The sequence below is a fragment of the Aplysia californica genome, unplaced genomic scaffold (genome assembly GCF_000002075.1).
Source record: "Aplysia californica isolate F4 #8 unplaced genomic scaffold, AplCal3.0 scaffold00602, whole genome shotgun sequence".
Taxonomy (NCBI): Eukaryota; Metazoa; Mollusca; class Gastropoda; order Aplysiida; family Aplysiidae; genus Aplysia; species Aplysia californica.
Window position 1 is genome coordinate 436,730 of NW_004797872.1, and position 15,932 is coordinate 452,661.

General features: G+C 38.5%; 1 protein-coding gene across 1 annotated transcript in view; it reads left to right on the forward strand.

Moving 5' to 3' along the window:
* LOC101861610 (coiled-coil domain-containing protein 25) overlaps window positions 1-10,172 on the forward strand; it is a 14,298-nt gene extending 4,126 nt beyond the window's left edge. Inside the window, exons 2-9 of the mRNA XM_005107434.3 lie at window positions 1,068-1,115; window positions 2,462-2,501; window positions 2,865-2,916; window positions 4,648-4,723; window positions 5,180-5,283; window positions 5,753-5,955; window positions 8,085-8,130; window positions 9,162-10,172. Coding sequence (XP_005107491.1) covers window positions 1,068-1,115; window positions 2,462-2,501; window positions 2,865-2,916; window positions 4,648-4,723; window positions 5,180-5,283; window positions 5,753-5,955; window positions 8,085-8,130; window positions 9,162-9,197 — 605 coding nt within the window. The 3' untranslated portion in view covers window positions 9,198-10,172. The remainder of the gene's footprint in view (window positions 1-1,067; window positions 1,116-2,461; window positions 2,502-2,864; window positions 2,917-4,647; window positions 4,724-5,179; window positions 5,284-5,752; window positions 5,956-8,084; window positions 8,131-9,161) is intronic.
* Window positions 10,173-15,932: the final 5,760 nt, after the last annotated feature.

Below are 15,932 nucleotides of genomic sequence, written 5' to 3' on the forward strand. Positions count from 1 at the left end.
CAACACTTCTTCCCCCAGCAAGCCGAGAGTGCGTGATCGCTTCACACGATCTCATTGGTCGACATATTGAACTTTGCCCCCTTCACACGATCTCATTGGTCGACATATTTAACTTTGCCCCCTTCACGCGATCTCATTGATCGACATATTGAACTTTGCCCTCTTCACGCGATCTCATTGATCGACATATTGAACTTTGCCCCCTTCACGCGATCTCATTGATCGACATATTGAACTTTGCCCCCGGGCAAGGTCAACTCAACTTGGTTGTTCTGTTCATATTAATGATGCAGAAAGTGACCTCATGCTAGACTCGGTTCAGAGTCTGAATATAATTTTTGTTTAATCAGATTCGAGTCCCGTTTTCTATGACATTGTCCAAGATATTCACGTATGATCTACGAAAGATAACCAGTTTTCTCCGGACCAAAATGGAGGGTTGTCTAGGATAAATTCAGCTATATATTTTAAATCTTGTTCATTAACTCTTTATCTCCGAGGGGGGGTAAACCCACTACGCCGGGGCCCTTTTTTGGTGCTAAATCTAAAAATGACAAAATGACATCATTAAATGGGTCATTAAATCGAAACTAGCAAACCTTTAACTTATTTTGATAATTCTTCATCTAATGAATGAACTTCCGGTATAAGAGACCTGTTTACGGCAGTTGGCGAAAAGTGATTTGGTGTCGAAGTCGTCGTAAAAGAATGTGCCCGAGCTGCTGGGAGTGGCTTGCCGGAGATAAAGAGTTAAACACTTTTTGTCACTGGGGGAATAGAGAATTAAGTGATTGCAGAGACTGATTTTGACGATCCACGTTCCGAACACCCAAATTCCTCTTAGAAAAAAATGTTGATGTTTTCTGGCAAAGTTTGTGTACTGAGAAATTATCATTTCTATCATGAGTCCCAGAAGATGTGTCAGTATTTAATTTTCTTTTTGAGACTGTCACCTTTTACACTGTCAATTCATCTTTTTATCATTTCCTTTACCTTTAGGTAAATATTTATAGAAATGTGACGACAGTTGAATTACATTTAATTTTCTTTTTCTTTCTTTTTCACAGTTGTATCACCTCCCTACTCCATATACATGGGATTTGACAAGAATGAAAGTAAGTCGGAAAATGGTTCTGTTTGGACGCTCAATGGTTATTGTTTTGATATGCACAGTCCACATTAGTCAACTACCCTTTATCATTTCAAACAGCGGTTTTCATAAAGTTAATACAAAGTATTATTAAGGCCTGATTTTTATTCTTCTACTGAACAGCTTCAGAGTTTTTTTTTTTTTTTTTCTTTTGCGACTGTGGTGACACATTTCTGTTTAACCAGTCGAACTGAATTTCAATTTCAGAGGCACTTTTCTGATTGAAACACTGCAGTCTGTTACATTGATACCTTGATAGTTTTGTTTTTGGTCAGTTTTATTTTTGCTTTTATGCAAATGTTTTTGACCCCTTGCAGGCCTTGTATTCAAAATTCTCTTTTCTATAATTTTTTTTTCTCTTTTTTTTTGGGGGGGGGGGAACGGCTTTAGAGAATATAATTGAAGAGATTCACACTTATTTATGTTTCATGATGCGGTGGAATCAGGCTCCCCTCAATTTTTGGGCTGATAGAGTTATTGGTATCATCTTAAAGCTTGTTCTTTTGTCTTGTTGCTTTGAATGGGGAAAAAAATCCATTTATCTTGAATACAAGTCAAGGTATTTGCGAATGAAGGAGGTGGGGGTCACTTGGTTTCAGAGGTAAAATTCGTGAGAAAATGGCTGCCAAAAATTGGTTATTTTCTCAGCTTGAGAGTCCATGGAAACTAAAAACTTACATTTTTGTGCCTTTAATCAACGTTTTTCAGTAAAAATCCACATCGAAATTCATTATTTAAAGGGCATGAAAGGTGTTAGGCAAAAAAGAAAAATTTGAAAAAAATTACAAACCTGCTGAAAAATGCGTTTCTTTACTTTTGATTTTTTAACGAGCGTCTGTTTTCACCACGCTGCCTCACATATATTTGTCACGTTCAAATTTTTGTCTTTGGCTTGGTTGTTTGGCTTCTGTGCTGCTTTTGGGAAGCTGGCTTGAGAAAGTTCAGAATTTGAACTGAAGGGGTCCATATTCTTTTCTCATTTTTTGTAGGAAGATTGCTTTCAGTTTGGTGTCCTGATGGGAAGGGATTCTCTGTCTCCAAAATAAGTTATATTTTGTGTAGAAAACTGTGAAGAAAAAAAAATTGATGCAAATTAATTTATAGAGCTTCCTGGAGACCTCAATACTTAATACTTTATGAACAGGTAGCCTTTAGATTCATTCAGTTAATTCCATTTCTTGTTATTTGTTTATTTTATTTAATTAAATACCATAATGATTTATCATTTTTTTTCTTTTTCTTAATATTATAATTATATAAACATTTATTTATTTATCTATTTATTCATTTTTGTTTCATATAAATCCACAGATGAAGATTTGATACGATGGGGATGGCCCGAGGATGTATGGTTAGTTTTTATATTATAACATTTATCTGACAGTGTTGTATATAACAGTACTAGTCTATATTATATTGGCTTAGAGAACACTGTCTGGAGCAAAGTAAGTTTAACCCTCTTCTATTCATGAAGTAAATTTCTTTCATGATTCATGAAAATGTTTAGCAAGATGACAAGATGACATGCACATTATCAGAGAAAAATTCTCTTTGTTTTGTTTTTCTTACTTAAATTTCTAATAATTTTGTACTAGTTTCAATTTTTTCAAGTGGCTTTACCAAACTAAACTAAAGTCACTATGGCTTTGTCTTAATTTTTTAAAGTCGCTTTACCAAACTAAACTAAAGTCACTATGGCTTTGTCTCCTTTCAGGTTTCATGTGGATAAATTATCTTCAGCTCACGTGTACCTGCGGTTACATCCAGTGAGTGTTGTGTGCATGATCTTTAAGGGACGACAGAGGGGGTTGATGTGTGATAAGACTTCTCTACGTACATATTCATTTTGCTATTTTCTCAATTAGAATAAAGCTTTGTGAGAATTACAGTTAGTTGCAAATTGTGGCTTTAGTAAAAACGAATGAATTTAGGGGAGGAGTGAACCTTGATTTTGCCGATTTTGGGTCAGGCTATGTAAATTGAGATGTTGGCTGATTTTTGAAGATCAACCAGTTCTTTGTCTAAAAATAGCCAAAGTTTTTATTCTCCTCGTAGATAGTGAATTTTCACAATAATTGTCGTTTTTCTCAAAATGTCATATTTTTTCAGTTTTTTCCTTACTCCTTCCTTAGATTTCATCCTTTTGACATGAAACTTTCAGGACACATAGATGACAAGACTGCCATCAATGTAACAGAGAGATATTTGAGAAAAAAATAACACTTTTCCATTGGCAAGCGATTACGCAACCTAAATTTTATAAAGTTTTTTTCTACATTGGGAAAATTGTCATATTTTAAAATATTTTGCACTTATTGAAAAAAACTCGCTGTTACGCTGATAGGGTCTGGTTCAGTTATACCTTCACTATATTTGGTAGAATTTGGTCAGTAAATAAGAAAACCTGGGGGATTTGAAATTCATTGTTTATTTTTAAGATGGCGGCCGTTTCCATAGCAACCGCTGTAGCTATGCCAAAATAAAATTGCGTATCAAGAGATTTTCCTATGCATAACTTTTCGGGCAACAAACATAGAAAATGGTCCTCAGGGGTCGCTCCTCACGTAAATGTGTCATATGTGTTGGAAATTTTGCTGGAATTATTTAATTTTAGCTGTTCAAGGGTATTTGTTACTTACAGCTTTTTAAGTTGTGTGTATAAAATTTACAACTGAGTAACCTATTGATTGTCGCTATTGAATTGGAATGAAGATATTGTGAATGTTTTAACGGGTTGAAGGGTTCAGTTCAGATTGTACCAACATTATTTATTTCACTGTTGTACTCGTCTTGTCTATTTTGAACTCTTTGAAGAGCATAGAGGCCCACAACAATTCTGCTCCGCAGTTGTCTTCCCTGTACACATTTCTCCTGTTGCTTTCAATTTGTTTGTCTAGTGAGGCTCAGCACAACGACAGTGTTCATGAATTGAGATGTGCTCATTGTACACTTTTCTTTTTTTAACAAAAACCCTCCAAACAAACTCAGTGCATTTTTGTGTGATTGTTTTGTGTTGATGAAGTATGTGTACGTCAAAATTTGTTATTCAACCCCCTGGGGTCGTGCTGACTGAAGTGTCTTTAGGCCATTCCCAAAGAGGGGGACATTGACATCTCGAGTTCTTATGCACAGTAGAATTGTAATTGTAAATGGGCCGATTCATCAATGTCATGCTCCTAACTGTGCCTGAACTGTAGCAGGGAACTGCTGCTTTTTCTTTCCTCATCCTTACTATCAGCATTTTCCTCTACTTCTTTTGTTTGTTTGTCACACTCTTGTGACCCGTTATTTCCGAGATGCCTTGATAGTTGAAGCAGACTTTGTGCTGGTGAAGCTAGAGAGGTGAGCAGAGTAAGTCTGATTCCTTGTAAGGACTTCTCTGTTGACGTCCACCCCTTGGCGCTCATATGACCTTATGCAGTTGCGAGTGCCGTAATACCTTACTAAAATTTAAAACGAACAAAAATTTCTTATTCCTTGTGTTTCATGCAATCTAGGGCGAGATGATCGATGACATTCCTCAAGCTGTTATTGATGACTGTGCTCAGCTGGTCAAGGCAAATAGTATTCAAGGTATGGCGCACACATTTCTCAAAATCTGGCACTTAAAAAATTAATATGGTAGAACATCCTATGATTTAAATAAACAGGCAAGTCCATATGAACATTCGTGCTGGCTATTTATCACAGATGAACTGAGATCTCATTCTTCAGTCTTACTCTGTATGTTTTACCATATTTTTGTCTTAATCTTTGTAAACTCACAGAAGTAGGGAAATGTAAAACATTGGAAAGAAAAGAGAATGTTGTCTCATCCTGTCTCATCCTGTCTCATCCTGTCTCATCCTGTCTGACAAATGTTTGGAGTACAAGTTGAAATGAAGGTGGATAGGAGTTGGTCTTATATATGCATAATCTCCATCCTGTAGAATGAAGAGCTAATGTGATTTTAAACAGTTTCCAAAGCTAATACAGATTTAATTAGTCGTATTTATTGTTCCACGCTTTTTCTGTTCTTTTCTTTTTAAGGAAACAAACAAAATAATGTAGATGTCGTTTACACCATGTGGGCTAATCTGAAGAAGACAGCAAGTATGGATGTTGGACAAGTTGGGTTCCACAAAGACAAAGAGGTGAGACGTTGACAGTGTTTTCCCTCTTATTCCAGTGACTGAATGTGTTTTGATTGTTTGCTGTGCTTATCCAGAATTTAGCTGTATTACCTGTCCTGGGCAACAACGTCATTGCACACCGGACAGGTCCAGAAGTGCTTAGTTCCCCCAAGCACCAAAGCCCGCAAGGTATCCATATTATCCAGAATCTAAACTGGTAAAAGGCTTCTATTTTACCATTTTAGTGCTTGGAGAGTTTTGGAACACCTTTAGTGTCTGTGAATGGCCCTTGAAAAGAACCATCTTATTTTCTTGCTAAATTAACTGGTAACCTACAGGTACTTTTATGGTTGATCTGTCAAGAAGACATATATTTGTATACGTTGATAAGGGAATTACTGTGGTTTTTAACGGATGCCTCTTTTTGCGACTTATACTTTATAATTTATTTGCTGTGTTTGTCTATATATATTGAATTTGCTTCTTTTAGGTGAAGAAAGTTGGAGTGGAAAAAAGGATCAATGAAATCGTCAATCGCTTGAACAAGACAAAAACGGAAGACAAACCAGACTTCCGGGCTTTGAGGGAAGAGCGGGACAGGAAAGAAAGAGAAAGTCAAAAGAAGGTACAACAGGAGCAGAAGCAGCGGGAAAAGGAAGAAGAGAAACGGAAACAAGAACAAGCAGAACTTAGGTGAGCTAGACTTGTGTGTTTATAAGAAAATGTTAAAAGCATTTTGCAGTCCAGTATGACTTGTGGGTGGTTGGCGGGTGATCTGGTGTGGTTTGCTTCTTCTTTCCTATCAAACATGTATCGTCCTTATCTCTCCTCCTTCTTTTGTTGTGTTTGTTACTCTCTTGTAACCCCGTGGCGGTGATACTGACTGAAGTGTCTCGAGGCCATTCTCAAAGGGGGGATATTAATATGTTCTTCTGCTCAGTAAAATTGTATGTGGGCTGATTCATCAATATCATGCTCATAACTGTGCCTGAACTGCAACAGGGAACTGCTGCTTTTTCTTTCCTAATCCTTACTATTGTCATTTTTCCTCTACTTCTTTTGTATGTTTGTCACTCTCTTGTGACCCACTATTTCCGGGGAGCCTTGTTAGTCGAAGCAGACTTTGTGCTGTTGAAGCTAGAGAGGTGGAGTATGCCTGATACCCTGTATGGACTTCTCTGTTGACATCCACCCCTTGGCGCTCATATGACTTTATGTGGTTGCGAGCGCCGTAAAAGTTCCATTTAAACTAAAAAACAATATGGCGTCAAATTTCCTGGAAGATGGGGCTCCCATATTCTGTTGGTTCGTACCCATGTTTAGGCTGCAGGTATGTAATGAGTTGTTGAACCAAGTTTGATCTTATGTGATGTGCGTGTAATATTTTACGTGCTTTGTTTTTTTCTAAATCAGTATGAGTAAAACCGTGTCCCCATTTTGTGTATATATATGGCTATGTGATGTGACGTAAGTTGTGTTGAAGGGGCCATAATGTCCTGCCTCAAACTCAAACGTAGAATGAAATCTCACAGTGCACTCAAAGGTAGAATGAAATCACACAATGCACTCAAAGGTAGAATGAAATCTCACAGTGCACTCAAAGGTAGAATGAAATCTCACAGTGCACTCAAAGGTAGAATGAAATCTCACAGTGCACTCAAAGGTAGAATGAAATCTCACAGTGCACTCAAAGGTAGAATGAAATCTCACAGTGCACTCAAAGGTAGAATGAAATCTCACAGTGCACTCAAAGGTAGAATGAAATCTCACAGTGCACTCAAAGGTAGAATGAAATCTCACAGTGCACTCAAAGGTAGAATGAAATCTCACAGTGCACTCAAAGGTAGAATGAAATCTCACAGTGCACTCAAAGGTAGAATGAAATCTCACAGTGCACTCAAAGGTAGAATGAAATCTCACAGTGCACTCAAAGGTAGAATGAAATCTCACAGTGCACTCAAAGGTAGAATGAAATCTCACAGTGCACTCAAAGGTAGAATGAAATCTCACAGTGCACTCAAAGGTAGAATGAAATCTCACAGTGCACTCAAAGGTAGAATGAAATCTCACAGTGCACTCAAAGGTAGAATGAAATCTCACAGTGCAAAGTAAAAGTCCCCAGAGAACGGTTCTGAAAAAAATATTTGAATTGTAGGTGTTCACACACACCACACACCACACACGCACACACACACACACACACACACACACACACACACACACACACTACACACACACACACACACACACACACACACACACACACACACACACACACACACTACACACACACACACACACACACACACACACTACACACACACACACACACACACACACCACACACGCACGCACACTTTAATTGAGATCATTTAGGAGGCGGACTCATAACTTTGCCTGTCAGGGCCTACTTGAGGTGAGAGGGATATAACATTCCAGCAGAAAGATGGAGATATCTGTTAAAAAAATTTCTCTCCACTCAGGAATCGAACTCGGGTCTCTTGTATGCGACAGTAAAGTCTCTACCCGCTACACCACAGACATTGCTGGATAGTTTCTATACATGATATTAAATGGAATGCCTTGCAGAGATTGATAAATAGACTAATGTAAGGATATCGTTACAACATGAAAAACCATGAAGCTAGCATAGAGGACAAAAAAAAGCAGAAATCTTTCAGTAAATATGTTTTGATGCTTTTCTTTCTTTCATATTTTGCAAAGGAATTCCATGAGTACGTTCTTTTTGGGGTTTTTTCAGATTGTTTGTATAAATTCTTTTAAACAATGTATAATTTTTGTTTGTTTGATTTATCTTGCAGGTCCTATAATAATCTAATGCGGTCAGAAAATATGTCGTCGAATAAGGTATGTACCGTATTTGGACAATACTTTTATCAGATTTGCCTCTAATAGTTGTAAAGCGCATAGAGAATGCTCTTGAGCATAGATATGCGCTATGTAAATGCAATTATTATTATTATTATTATTTTATAAATGGGTTTTCTTCACCTATATGTAGCCCAGCTGTCTTGTAAAAATGATACTGGCAAACATGTTTCAAGAAAAAAATGTTACCGCATTCTTTGTTCATTGTCTTTAAATCTAGAAATATGGAAAATGAAAGGAGTTTGGCATCCCTTTATTTGGAGGTATTGATTCATTTAAACCAGATGGGCGTGAGTGTTTGTGTGAGCGTGACTTCCTTTTCCCCTCTGTACTTCAGTGTTTATGGAGCAGTTGGTGGAAACAAGGCTCCTGTCTGTTCTGTGGGTGAGGGCTCCAAGAGTTGAAAGTTATAGCTTAGGTCTGGGCTGAAAGAGTGAAAAGTTATAGCTTAGGTCTGGGCTGAAAGAGTTGAAAGTTATAGCTTAGGTCTGAGCTCAAAGAGTTGAAATCTATAGTTTAGGTCAAGGGCTAAAAAGTTCAAAGTCATAGCTTAAGTCAGGGGCAATTTTTTTTCAGTAGGCTGGATATTGGAGAGATGCCGTGTCCGGGTTGGGGAACTGTTTTGTTCCTTTCAATACTTTGAATACATAAAAAATAAAGACAATCCGCTTGTTGATTTATACTACAAAAAATACAAAATACACTAAAAGAAATAAAGACAATAAGCTAGCAGTTATAAAAGCACATTCAATTTGCACATTTAAGTTCAGTGAAATGATTGAAATATTTTGGTGATAAGTTCTGAGCAGGTTACAAACACACCTTTCCATTGGCAGGCCCAAAGAACTGACCTGGCAGGCTAGATCTGGTGTAAGGGTCGTAGTTTGGTGACCCCTGGCTTAGGGTTATAGTTAAAGTTCAAAAGTCTTTTGTTTTGTCTTCATTGAAGGCTGTCACAACTTGATAACTTTTTGGAATGATTTTGATCTATTTTCGTCTGTTTGTTGCAGGACAATCTTGGAGCTGATGACGATGACTTTATGTAAATTGAAGATAGCTGCCCTGGGAGTGACATGTGAACCTGTTTTCCTCGATCTCGAAGAAGGATGGCTGAGATAGACGACCATAGAGCTTCCTGCTACTGCATCAACTGACCTTTCTGTTTTTCAGACCTATAGCAGAAAAGTGCAATTTTACGCTCAGTTTATATATATATTGAAAGAAAACTGTGCAAAGTTTGTGTGTCAACTGCAGCTCAGTATTTTGTGCACAATTAACAGCTTAGATATATCAAATAACATTTCTCTTGTTGTGAAGGGGTGGAGAAGAGGGGAGTGGGGGGGGGGGTGTTTAGGTTTTGAAAGTTTTCCAGTGTCCATATGCTTTTGTGTTGTCAAAATTGTATTTAGTTTCTTAAAAACCTCTTTGGTTATGTTTAAATTTGTGATAATTTTGTTTTTCCAACATTCGTAACAGGTTCCTTTACACACGGATACGGGAACTTGAATGTGCTGTAGTAATGTATTATAATTTTGTTCCTTTCGACTTTAATTTTATCATGATGCATCCAGTGCACGCTTGAGCATACTCTACCGTCCGTTACCCTTCTGCTCACCAAACGTAGATCTTGGCAAGCAGTGGTGCAAATCTAGCGGTCTCCTCAAGAGAGTTCAGAGGCGCTGGTCCTGTCACAGGTCCTACAAAGCTCAAGGGGATAGGGCACAAAGCACAAAGAGTTAAAAATCATGTTTCGGTGGATATTCTTTTGAAAGAGGTAGAAGTACGGCCGAAAGGAGAGTGATATCCGAGAGAAGTTGTTGAGAGGGGAGAAAAACAAAAATGTGAGTTGTCGGACAGTTACAGGGTCACTTCCATACTATCATCATTCTTACAGTGCCAGGGATTATGGGTAAATTATGAAAGTGAGCATTGTAAGCAAAATGTGCGTTGAATCTTATTACGTATGTGGGCATGATTTCATGAAGTGCATTATGTGAATAAAATGTACATGATTTGTTTGAGTCTGTTGTTTGTTGCTTCTTTTCCTTCTTTGTGAACATTATTGTGGGTGGTTGGATGGTGCTCTGGTGTGGTTTGCTCCTTCTTTCCTATCAAACATGTATTTCATTATCTCTCCTTAGTGGGTGGTTGGCCTATCAAAAGATATCGTCCTTCTCTCTCCTCTTTTTTTGTGTTTGTTACTATCTTGTAACACCTCTATTCTTTGGCACTTGTATGACCTTATACAGTGGGTGTCGCATTCAACGAGGTCGCATTCTACGAGAAGTCGACTCCAACGAGGCAATCCTTAATCCCCGATTTTTTCCGCAATATCTCTTTGTAAATATACGTCAGCTCCAACGAGGTTGCAAACAGACCGAGGTCGCGATAACCAAATGAAAGCAATTAGCGGGCCCAAAAGCGAATAATTTTTCTCCTTTCTCTCCATCTCATGCAAAACACAAGGCCCATCCTCGATTCCTAACGCATTGTATTGCTAGATATAGTGTGCCTCCTAACATGAGCCCCAAAGCCAAGAGGATGGGCGAGGGTTAGCCTACGGTAGGGATGGGAGGGGGTGGGTGGGAACGCGATCGGACTGTGTGAAACTGGATGAACCCTGGATGGGTAGGTCTAGATGGAGACCTTCATTTTTTTTCAATTTTCTTTTCTCCCCTAGATCAGAAAACCCAAGCTCCCGCCTTCACTGTATGTAGATCTAGGCCTAGGTGTGAGAGAGTATTTGGGTATGTTACCCCACTACAAGTGTTGCGGAAAAACAAATTTTAAAAAGCAGAAATGACGGTCAGAACACAGGTCAAACACGCGCGCACTGATGCTGCTTGAGATTTTCGTTGTAATTCCTGGTATTGGTACATCGTGTAATATAATAACTTGTCTCCTTTTTTTTCTTTAGCCTCAGTCACGTTCAACGAGAGGTCGGATCCAACGAGGACACCAAGCCGGTCCCAGCAACCTCGTTGAATGCAACACCCACTGTATTATGTTGCAAGTGCCGTAAAACTCACTAAAACTATCGTTCCTCCTTTTTTGTGTTTGTTGCTCACTTGTAACACACCGAATATTCGGCACTTACTAAATGACCTTATTGTGTTACAAGTGCCATAAAACTCTTACGAAAACGAACAATATTGAATTAGTCAATTAATGAACATTATTGAATTAGAATCTAGTAGATTTCATTTCCACTTGAGCTTCTTTTTAGCATTGCTGGGGCAGGAAAAAGTTGTAGCTTGCAAGATTTTATTCCTTTTGTCAAAGGGGATAAGAAACCTGTGTCTGTGGTGTAGTGGTTGGTATTTTGCTATTGCATGCAGAAAAACTGGGTTCGATTCCTGTGTGGGAAGACTTTAATCAAGTATCTCTATATTTCTGCTGAGATGTTATATCTATCCCTGGCTGGGTTGGCCCTGACGGAAAGTGTGGAAGTCCGCCTCCCAAAGGACCTAAATTGTGTCCGGGGGGGTGTGTGTGTGTGTGTGTGTGTGGGGGGGGGGGGGGGGGGGGTGATTAAAAGAAATGTGAACTAACTGCTGAGTTTCTGAAAACGTTCTTTGTTCTTTTTATTGCTTTTCTCGACTGCGTAAAGCTGACTTGACTTGCAACTGAGAGGTCAAAATATAATTTCTGGGAAGTGTGTGTGTGTGTTGGTAAGATCGAGCACCAAGTCTCTCAGATAAGGATGGTGGGTGGTTGGCAGGTGGTCTGGTGTGGTTTGCTTCTTCTTTCCTATCATCTTCCCTTTTTCATGTTTCATGTTTGTTACTCTCTTGTAACACCTCTAATCTTTTGGCGCTTATATGACCTTATGCAGTTGCGAGCGCCGTAAAACCTCTACTAAAAAAAAAAGACAAGGATGAAAAATTTGGAGGTCTTGTGCTGAAGTTCTGCACATTAAACGCATTCATTAAAGATCCCTTGGTGGTGATAGAATTTAAAAAAAAAAGAGTAGGCCTTCCTCTGGGCAAATTTCAAAATTATTTCTTGCCCAAAACTGAAGCCACTATAGTCAGTATAAATATTATAATAAAAGTACCTTTAAAAAGGCAAGTAAGCAATACACAGTTGAAATCAATATGTAAAATTAAATGGTGTAAAATCCGACCTAATATTCACGAACACCGGTGTGCCCCAAGGCTGTGTAATCTCCCCTGTCTTGTTCACGCTCTACACCAACGACTGTACTTTTGATAACAAAAACATCAAACTAATAAAATGTGCGGATGATTCCACTCTACAAGGCCTTATAACAACAAATGAGAATGAATACAGGGACGCTGTGAATCTATTTACAAATTGGTGTGATAACCACTTCCTTTTATTAAATGTAAAAAAGACAAAGGAATTAATAATAGACTTTAGAGTAAAAAAAGACCAATTGCAACCACTATTTATTAAAGATGAAGAGGTGGAGGTGGTGAGCTCTTACAAGTATCTTGGTGTAACAATCGACCACAAACTTGACTGGCAAACCCACGCTGCTCTTGTGCATAAAAAAGTAAATCAAAGAATGTTTCTTTTAAGGAAATTAAGAAGTTTCCGTGTTGACAATAAGATTATGTCCCTTTTTTTACCATTCTATGATTGAAAATGTGCTGTTATTTCGTATTTGCTGCTGGGGTGGGAATTGTAAGGTGAGAGATAAAGCAAAATTTGACAGAACCATTAGGAAAGCCAGCAAGATCTCTGGATATGATTTTAATAGAATGGATGAAATGTATAGCACCACACGTATAATAAGCATTATAAACGACCCATCACACCCCTTTTCCACGCAAATTGTAAGATCACGCAGCGGCAGATATGTACCTCCAAAAACAAAGAAAGAAAGATATAATAAGTTTTTTACCATCTAGCATAAGGCTTTTGTCAGAATGAGCATAGATGTGTGTTGCTCTTAGAGTATGTATCTGTATATAACTCCTAAGGTCTAGTATTTAAATTCCTACATGTGGTTGAATGATACATTTGATGTAAATGTACATTTTGTCAGCTTTACTTCTCTTTTCATATTGAATTTAAATGAGAGTAATATATATAATTTACATTTTTTACGTATACCTGCATGTGTTTTTACGGTCCTGTACAGCCAAGGAAAATTTCCCTCTGAGATAATAAAGCATATCTTATCTTATCTTAAACCAAGAGATAGAGCGGGAAAACAGTGGAGTCTTCACAAAATAATTGAGTAGCTAGGAATTCTGGCAGAGTGAGGTTGTTTTTGTTTGTTTGTTTTAGTATAGGGTTTTACGGCGCTCGCAACTGCATAAGGTCATATGAGCGCGCGGGACACACCTAATACTTTTCCGTTGGTAGGAAATTTTGAATTTTGCCCGGGTGGCGGCCGAAGCCTACTCTTATCGATTTTAGACCACCAAGGGATCTTTAACGTGCGCAACTTGCACAACGGCCCTCCGAGATTTTTCGCCCTTGTCCGAGAAGGCTAGGTGTAGATCTTTCCTACCAGAAGATCAGGGGTGTGGCAGAAAGACAGCAGTTAGGAGGAGCCAAGGAGTAGCAGTAGAAAGGCTGCAGAAAGAGTCAGGAGCCCAGAGGAGGGGGCAAAGGAGGTGAGGGGGTGGGGGCAGAAAGTGGAAATGAAAGCAGACAACAGAACATTGTTAGAGATCAGGAAAGGATGTGAAAGGAGACAATTTTAGAGAAGAAAATTTTTTGGTCGCTACCCGGAATCGAACCCGGGACCTTTGAATGAGAGGCCAACACCTTAACCTCAAGGCCACGAGAGCCCCCAGAGTGAGGTTGTGCAGCGTTGAGCACATCGTTCTCTGATGAGGCCATAAGCTTTACTAATACACCAGCACATCGTTCTCTGATGAGGTCATAAGCTTTACTAATACACCAGCACATCGTTCTCTGATGAGGCCATAAGCTTTACTAATACACCAGCACATCGTTCTCTGATGAGGTCATAAGCTTTACTAATACACCAGCACACTGTTCTCTGATGAGGTCATAAGCTTTACTAATACACCAGCACACTGTTAGATTCTCTGATGAGGTCATAAGCTTTACTAATACACCAGCACACTGTTAGATTCTCTGATGAGGTCATAAGCTTTACTAATACACCAGCACACTGTTAGATTCTCTGATGAGGTCATAAGCTTTACTAATACACCAGCACGTACCAAACCTGCACAACATTGTCGTTTCATTTGCAAACACAAATCAAAAGAAAACTATGCAGTAAAAATTGAGCAAGACATTTTATTCATTACTTGACATTGAAAATAAAAGTAAGCACAAGAGAAACTGTGTTATGACATGTGTTTTAAGTCAATTATCACTCGTGGCTTTTGCAGAAAATTACTACAGTGTGGTACAAGGCAAATCTTGTGAGTGTATCTCATAGAGTTACCCAGTACATCTATGCTGTATCTAGTCTCCATTCTAAGAAGTGACATGTACCGGTACATGATGGTTTGAGACTTCCTTCAACAAACACTTAAACAACATAATATGTTTGCATATAACTAGATTATTTATTATTACCTCTTGAGAATCTATCGTCAAATATTTCTTTACTATTATATTATTAATACTGTGTCATTTCAAGGGGGAATTTTAAAAAAAAGCTTGTATAGAAAAATTAGCTGGAAACAACAGAAAAGTAATTTAAGGCCTTATTATTCTGTCCCGTCGTTTTATGCAAGAAAAATTCTGAAATTATGCAAACCGAGCCCAAAAATGTGAAATTATGTGATTCTGTTAATTTTAACAAAGAATGATAAAGGAAAATAATCAGAAATTATGCAAAAAATGATCAAATTTTGCTAAATTATGCGGGGTGCATAAAACTACGGGGACAGATTATTATTTTATCACACGAGCGAAGTAAAGTTGCATTTCTCCCCAGTTGTAATAATTGGCCCTGTCTCCCCATCCCTATCTACAAACTGTGATCATTATAATGTATCTTTCATGTAATCTGAGTGGGTGCCAGCATTGGATGTCAACCCTACAGAAAGCGAGCATACTTTGTCAATTTGAGAACATTGATGTTCAACATTGCCATAGGTACAACGGTTCCATGCCATGCCTCTTCCTATCTCCGGCCCCATTCTGATAATGAAAGCTGACGAAATCATGCAACACATGATGGTTGAACAGGCTCAGGTGGGATAGTCTGATAAAGTGAAGCTGACATTATTACCACCATTTAGTGCTGGAAACCAAGACAGTAAGATAAGCAGAAACGACAGATGAAAAAAAAAGTTAGGTACATGTATTACCAGTGGTGCCCCCATAACAAACTGCAGAAGGATTGCGATAAATAAGAAGGCCAATTTAGAGATGCCCTCCAACCACCAAGCCACATATTAGTACAAATGTACCGAGTTGGAGTTGTGAAAGCACAAGGCTATAATCATGCAAACAGACAGCCGGACAAACAGGAATTACTGGCATCTCTCTCCCTCTCTCTTTCTAAACTTTCTTCTGGCGCTGTGGTGCCATAAACGGTCAGCGATGCTGTCAGCACGCAGGAACTCAGCACTTGCCCGGGGGTCCTTAAAAAGTGCTGGAAGTGGGTTACTGAAATGTCCCAGCAGATGTGTAATTACAGGCACCCAAGAGAGAAAGAGGACTACAGCATTGCTGCAAAATCCCCCTCTACTTGATGTTCTTTTCAGGCTCCGCTAAATGAGAATAACAATTCTTTTTGTGCCAGACTCCTCAATCTCAAAATTTGGCTTACACTACACAGCTTAAATTCTGTTTCAGTTTACAAAAAATATGGC